Source organism: Sorex araneus, chromosome 2 (genome assembly GCF_027595985.1).
Source record: "Sorex araneus isolate mSorAra2 chromosome 2, mSorAra2.pri, whole genome shotgun sequence".
NCBI classification, from domain to species: Eukaryota; Metazoa; Chordata; class Mammalia; order Eulipotyphla; family Soricidae; genus Sorex; species Sorex araneus.
The window spans coordinates 36,926,528-36,933,901 of record NC_073303.1 but is presented as its reverse complement, the minus strand read 5'-3'; the positions used below and the strand labels follow the sequence as shown (position 1 = coordinate 36,933,901).

General features: G+C 54.3%; 1 protein-coding gene across 1 annotated transcript; it reads right to left on the bottom strand.

Annotated features, from left to right (window-relative positions):
- Positions 1-870: 870 nt before the first annotated feature.
- Positions 871-3,201, bottom strand: LOC129401651 (patr class I histocompatibility antigen, A-108 alpha chain-like). The gene is made up of 6 exons (XM_055124384.1): positions 3,134-3,201; positions 2,582-2,848; positions 2,122-2,406; positions 1,310-1,585; positions 1,061-1,192; positions 871-914 (listed from the first exon to the last, which is right to left on the bottom strand). Exons 1-6 carry the CDS (start codon positions 3,198-3,200, stop codon positions 871-873), a joined length of 1,071 nt encoding a protein of 356 aa, XP_054980359.1. The 5' UTR covers position 3,201.
- Between the last annotated feature and the right edge of the window lie 4,173 nt (positions 3,202-7,374).

The window sequence follows — 7,374 nt, the reverse complement described above, 5'->3', positions numbered from 1 at the left end:
TGCAAATCAGATGCTGATTTCAGTAAGGGAGAAACATTATTCAGGGAAACAAGAAGCTAACACAGATGGAGACGTCTGAGTCCTGTCTCTGCTGGCACAGCCCAGAGCATCAGGGAAGAGAACGCAGGTCAGTGTGGAGGGCCCGGTGGGCAGGGGTTGGTCAGTCTCCCCCATCACAGAGTGTGACAGGACACAGACACACTCAGGTCCCAGGGCAGAAGGAGAATCAGCAGTTCTTGAGTCACAACTTTGGGTTGAGAGGAAACCCAGCAGGGCAGCTGTCTCACACTGTGAGAGAAAAGAATGAAGAGACCCAGGGGAGTGACAGAAGTGGTGACATCCTGAGCAAGCTCCCAGCATCCCACTCAAAGAACCCCCCAACCCAGTCCTGTCCCCTCTGCCCAGTCCCGCCCACTCCAGTCTCGAGTCTCACCTCTAGGTTTTGTGAGAGACTCATCCGAGCCCTGGGAACTGTCGCTGTCTGGGGAGGAACAAACAGGCCAAGGTCAGAGCCCCAGCAGGTGGGACTAGAGGAGGAACTAGGGGTGCGGGAGCTCCCATGGGCTCCGGTCTCTGTCTCCAAAATTCCAGGGCCCCAGCCCTGCCCACACTTACTTGCAGCCTGAGTGTACTGTCCTCCTTTCTCACCTGCGGGAAGGAAACAGCCCAAGGAAGGTTGGGGAGAGCACTGGGTCCTGAGCCCACAGAGCAGTTCTCTAGGCCTGGACCCCAGGGAAGCCTCAGAACTCTGAAGACTGTGGGCAGGACCAGGAAACAAGCAGGACGGAGACGCTCCAGGACGAGCAGCCTCTCCTGGCGGTCTGTGCTCACAGGGACAGTCCCTGTGACCTGGGACCCTGGGAACCAGGTTCATCCCCAGCTTATGGGGGTGAAAGTGTCTTTCTTGAGCAAACCTGAGAGCGGCACACACAGGGGAGTGTGAGCGACAGCACAGGGGCGGGTGGTGCTCTTGCAAATGAGGCAGGAGAGCTAATATGGGGGAGACCCCCAAAGTGGGACAAGATTCAAGACCTGCCGTGTAGGACAGATTCCCCCCAACCCGCCCCCATCTTACCTGAGCGCTTCCTCCTGCTGATCACAGCTGCCACCACAGCTCCAGTGACCACCGCCCCGAGGACAGCCAGTCCGACAATGATGCCCACAGTGAGGAGGGTGGGCTGAGAAGGGGGCTCTGGGAAGGGAGGAAGGAGAGGGTCTGACCCCAGCCCCATCCTGACCATCAGCAGTTCCCCAGAGGGGCCAACCTTGATTCCCTGAGAACAGGCTCTGTGCCCCGTCCCCCTCCTACCCCATCTCAGGGTGACAGGCTCCGGCAGGCCCTGGTGCTGCACACGGCACGTGTATCTCTGCTCCTCTCCAGAAGGCACCACCACAGCCGCCCACTTCTGGAAGGTTCCATCCCCTGAAGGCCTGGTCTCCACCAGCTCTGTGTCCTGGGTCAGGTCCTCCCCATCACGCTGCCAGGTCAGGGTGATGTCGGCAGGGTAGAAGTCCAGGGCCCAGCACCTCAGGGTGACCTCCCGGTCAGAGAAGGGGTGGTGGGTGATGTGTCTTCTGGGGGCTTCTGAGGAGGAAAAATGAAAAAATTCATGCTTTGGGTCACTTTCATAATGAGGCTGAAGAGGATAATTGGTTTGGAATAGGAGGTAAAAATCCAGACACAAGCTTGGCTGGGGAAACTGGATAAAATCCTATTTCTTGGAAAGTTCTAGAACAGGATTTGGGAAGGAGGTGAGGGTCTCTCAGGAGACAGTGACTCTGTCCTGCCCTGGGTGGAGGGTGAGTGACTGAGAGAAGCAGGACTGAGAGCTGAGATCGGAGAGAGTTCACAGGTGGCTGCAGGGTCCCAGGGAAGCCATATTCGTTATTTCAGAGAAGGTCGCCCCTCCCCCACCCTCCCACAGGGAGTAACTTCAAGGTCCTGAGGACACAGGGTGGCCTTAGGGGAGGGCGGGTCTCTGGTACAGAACCTGGAAACCAGGCGGGTCTGTCCCTTTCCTGACTGAAGAAGGGGCGCCATTCTGACACTGAACCCCACTATGTCCCCCCTGTGGGGAGTCGCCCCTTCTCGGGTGGTCAGGGGTCATCAGTACCCGGTACCGGTACATGCGCGCAGCAGCGTGTCCTTCCCGTGTTCCAGGTGTCTGAGGAGCCACTCCACGCAGATGTTCTCCACGTAGTTCCTGTAATACTCAGCGTCACCCCTCTGCTCCCACTTGCGCTGGGTTCTCCAAGCCTGCGTCCCCGCCGCCGCCGTCCAGGAGCGCAGGTCCTCGTTCAGGGCGATGTAGTCGGCGCCGTCGTAGGCGTCTTGACTGTACCCGCGCAGGAGGCGCCCGTCGGACCCCACGTCGCAGCCGTACATGCTCTGGAAGGTGTGAGAGTCTGACCCGCCCACACAGATTAACTCAGAACCGAAATCGAAACCGGGGCCCGGTCCCCGCGGCGCCTCCCGGTCAAGGGTCCGGGGCGGGTCCCTCAGCCTCGGGGACGCTCGGACCCGCCTCGGGGCGACCCGGCCCGTCCCCGTGTCGGCTCGTCCCTGCCCGGCCGCGCTCACCCGCCTCGCTCTGGTTGTAGTAGCCGCGCAGGTTGCTCAGGCTCACTCGGTAATTCTGTGCGTTGCCCTTGGCTCTCCGCGTCTCCCGCTCCCAGTACTCGGGTCCCTCCTGCTCCACCCACGGCGCCCGCGGCTCCATCCTCGGACTCGCCGAGTCGCTGTCGAAGCGCACGAACTGCGTGTCGTCCACGTAGCCGACTTCGGTGTAGCGGGGCTCCCCGCCGGGCCGGGACACGGCGGTGTAGAAATACCGCAGGGAGTGGGGGCCTGGGGGAGGGAAGGGGTGAGACCCGGCCGGACCCGCCGCCTCGCGCGCCCCGGGGCCAGGGTGAGGGAAGGGGAGGGGCTCGGGAGACGGGAAGGGGGGAGGGACCGAGAAGGGCGAGACTTAGGGGCGCGGGGGGAGTTGGAGGTTAGGGGGACAAGGAGGAACATTTGGGGGCGTCCGGGCAGGGAACCGGAGAAACTCCTTCTCGGGGTCCTGCACGTCAGTGCCTGGCAGTCCCCACCCTTCCCCCCCGCAACGAACTCCCCTCCCGACCCCGCCCTCACCCGCCCGGGTCTGGGTCAGGGCCAGGACCCCCAAGAGCAGCAGCAGGAAGGGTCGCGGGCCCCACATACTGGAGGAAGCAGGCGGGTCCTGACTCACTTGTGATTTCCCTCAGTTTATAACCGGGAGCGTCGCGGACGCTGATTGGCTGAAATAGACAGCGATGCCCAATGGGAGTGAGGACTGGGGACGAGTCAGGAGTATCCGGGCAGAAGGCGCTGACACAGGTTGCGGAGGGAGAAGTGAAACTCAGGAGACCAGGAATCCCCAGGTCTGCTCTCCCGCCCCCAACACCACCCTGGGGACACTGGACCACACCTGGGACCTGGGACTTTGCCCTCTCACCTGTTCCCTCACCTGATATTTGTCGCACTGTGTCCCGTGTCCAGGGCTGAGACTGACTCATCGATTTTTCATGGTTTTCATTTCAGTATCTCGCTACAATCTTACAAGTTCGTGAGGACCCCAGAGATGCGTCTGTGCGTTCAGGTTATGCCTGTCAGTGTTTGCCTGCTAGGAATTTGAGTTAGAGACCCTTTATTGTTGGTGGTGACGATTTTTTGTTTTTTTGGCTTTTGGCCACACCAGGCAGCGCTCAGTAGTAACTCCTGGCTCTGTGCTCAGGGATCACTCTTGGCCGGGTCATGGGACCATATGTGGTGCCCTGGGTCAAAGCCCTGTTGGCCACATGCAAGGCAAGCACCTTACCTTCTGTCATATCTCTCCTGCAGCTAAAGCCTGAAAATGGCTTCAACTGGGATAATATCAACAACAGATTAATGCTAACAGGAAGTCCTTTGGGGGAGGTCAAGGGGTCACACCCAGTGATGCTCACTGTCTCTGTACTCAGGATTTACTCCTGGCAGCGCTCAGGGGAACATATGGGATGCAGACAATAGAACCTATTTCTGGCAAGGTGCAAGGCAAGCTCCTTACCTGTTATACTATCTCACTAGCCCTAGAAAGTCCTTTGAAGAAAAACCATGTTAGATTTTTGTCAGGGGCCAGCACAAGCTGAGTAGGCCTGATCCATGGAGCCATGAGAACTAAGAAAGAGACAGAAATGTGAGCAAAAAGCATGCAGTGAGGGGCTCACAGCCTGTGGACTAGTCCTGACTCTTCTCTGTGAATCAAATTTATTACTTAGGATCCATAATCACCAGAACAACATTCTTTGTGCAAATACCAAGAATTATATATAATATAATATTTATATATAATATAAAGATAGACTTTTACACATGCAAGGGCCTTAGTTCATGGGGATAAACATCTTTGTAATGGGCTTTCTCAATGGGAGATTCTGCAGTGAGTTTCAGCAGATACCACAGGGCGCCCCCTAGTGTGCACAGGTAAGAGCTTATGCTTCCCTGCTAGGAAGCACAATTCCGACTGAGTTGTTTTTCTGCGCTATGGCCACACGGGGGCGCCGCTGTTCTGCTCGCTCCTACTTTGCAGGGGTCTGGCAGTGGTCTGACTCAGGCTGAGATGCTGACCCGGAGGAGGAGGAGTTATGGGTCCAAGATAGTTTGGCCCAAGATAGATGATAGGTCCAATATAGATCTGTCCAAATTAGTTTGGCCCAGGTAGAAGATTGGCCGAAAGTAGATTGCCATGGGATGAAGGTGCTTCAGAGCTGTCCTAGGGTCAGGATCTGGAGCCGGATGGAGAGTTGCGAAGGGAAACCCCTGGGGCCCTGTGCTGGCCTTGCTGCACACACAGCCTGCGCCCCGGCCCTTTGAGCTAAGGTATCTCACTGGCCCCTGGGCATGGTTCACTGTGTTGTGAGGTCTGATGTTTGTAAGAAGGCGGTTTAAAAGATTCTTTTATTGCTGATTTATCTCTGTCCCTTTCCTTCCCTTTGTTTTCGCTCCTGTAGGTGCCTTCACCGGTGCTCACACAATTGGTTGTGGTGCTTGCCAGGGTCGCACACTTGCTCGCAGTGCTCACACACCTTTCAGTTGTAACATCACTTAGGTAACATCATTTAGTTGTGGCGCTCCTGAACACTTGGTTGTGGTGTCAAGGACAGAACTGTTTTTTGTTTTGGGGCCGGGGATCATACAAGACATTGTCACCAGGATCAGACGAGGCATGTGGGATGGTGCCAGGGGTCAAACTCATGCTCTCATATCTGCAGGAAAGACAGTCTACACTGAACAACATTCCCAGGCCTTAGAATGTCTACACTGAGCAATATTCCAGACATTCAATCTAGCCTCCTCTCCCAGTCAGGAAAGCTAAGCTAGTTCTGTGAATTGGGGATAAGGCTCAGCGGTAGGGCACAGGCCTTCCACGTATGGAGGCAGGGTCCATCCTGGCTGTGCAGGAACAAATAAAAGTTTTGTTCAGTAAAAAAAGTATTGGCCCTGGACTAGAAAGGAATTTATACTTTGAGTATGATGTGACAAATATTTTATAAGTGTCATAAAATTTTAAGTATTTAAAGTAATGTTTAAAAACTGGTCATATCCGGAAGAATTAAAAATATTCTTAAGGCCAGGGCAAGAGTGCAGCAGGTAGGGTGTTTACCTGACATACAGCTGACTTGGGTTCAATCCCTGGCACCACATATGGTTCCCTGAGTACCCCTAGGAGTAACCCCTGAGCACTGCCGGTGAGACCTAAAAAAAGAACAAACAAAATTGAAAGTTTCATACAACCTGAAGAACAGTTCTTAGCGTGAGAGTTACAGAGGGATTCATTCTAAAGAAACAGTGTGGGAAAGAGGACAAGAGCATTGGTACTCTTTGGGAAGGGGTGAGGTGAACGAGGAGAATTAATGTTAATAACATAAGTAGCACAAGGAGGGCTGGAGCGATAGCACAGCGGTTGGGCGTTCGCCTTTCATGCTGCCGACCCTTGTTCAATTCCTCCGGCCCTCTCAGAGAACCCGGCAAGCTACCGAGAGTATGGAACCCGAATGGCAGAGCCTGGCAAGCTACCTGTGCATATTAGATGTGCCAAAAAACAGTTAACAATAAGCCTCTCAATGAGAGACGTTACTGGTGCCCGCTTGAGCAAATCAATGAGCAACGGGATGACAGTGACAGTGACAGCACAAGGAGACGGTGGGTGGTATTGGGCACTTTGGTGGTGGTCAGATGCAGAAACTGCATGAACACTGTACATGTCACCTTAATTACAACAATAGATATATTTGTTGTACAAAATAAAGCACATGTCTTGAAATAGAGACACTGAGGAACATGTGTCATCAGGGGGTGAGGGTGACCATCATCACTGATGACCAAAGGGCTCCTGCACTCCCTGAGGTGCTGTTGAGAATGACACTGTGTCTGTGGGCTTCTGACACCCCTAGCCTTGTTCACCACACCCAAACTGAGGGGCTTTCTCCAGTGTACAGCAGAGCAGCCTCCTAACAATGCCACGTCACCCAAGACTCAGCCAGAGGAAACTTTGGGAGACATGACTGGGATTTCACTCAGGGTAAATGACCCTGGGACGGGATCCTAGGAGATAAAAGAAAGCAGTAACATCGAAATATAGTGTAGAGATTCTTGATACTGTCCTGACGTGGACTTATCAGCTGTAGAAATGTGGTATCAATAAAAGATGAACAATTTTCCTAAGAAAAGGAACAGGAGTGGAAGGAAAGTTCCCTTGTAGTTTCTAGGTTTGGCATCACGGACTGGAGATAGAGGTTCTGGGGACATTTTGGACCCTCAGACACAGCACAAGGCCCCAGCGGTTTCCCTTCAGCAACTCTCTGCCCGGCTCCAGATCCTGACCCAGGACTGCTCTGGAGGCACCTTCATCCCATGGGTGTCCTCCTCCAGGTCAGCATCTCATCCTGAGTCAGACCACAGCCCCGCCCCTGCAAAGTAGGAGCGAGCAGGGCAGCGGCTCCCCCGTGTGGCCATAGCGCAGAAAGACAGCTCAGTTTGAATTGTGCTTCCTTGCAGGGAGCTCTCCACGAGCTCCTAGCTGTGTACACTAGAGGGCGCCCTGTGGTGTCTGATGGAACTTGCTGTTGCATCTCTGGCTTTTTTTTATTTTTTATTTTTTTATTAAATCACTGTGAGATAGTTACAAGCTTTCATGTTTGGGTTACAATCTCACAATGATCAAACACCCATCCCTCCGCCAGTGCACATTCCCCATCACCAATTTCCCAGGTATACCCCCCCTTTCTTACCCTCCCCCCTGCCTCTATTGCAGACTATAGTCCCCATACTCTCTCTCTACTTTTTTTATTTTTGGTGTCTGTGTGGTTTATCGG

What these genes read in the sequence shown, in the direction of transcription:
- LOC129401651 (XM_055124384.1), bottom strand. Translation starts at nt 3,200, where the DNA reads ATGTGGGGCCCGCGACCCTTCCTGCTGCTGCTCTTGGGGGTCCTGGCC. An exon ending in GCCTGTCACCCTGAGATGGG is followed by an intron (nt 1,193 to 1,309) that starts GTAGGAGGGGGA and finishes CTCCCTTCCCAG; the next exon opens with AGCCCCCTTCTCAGCCCACC. An exon ending in CTCAGGTAAGATGGGGGCGG is followed by an intron (nt 915 to 1,060) that starts GTTGGGGGGAAT and finishes TGCCGCTCTCAG; the next exon opens with GTTTGCTCAAGAAAGACACT.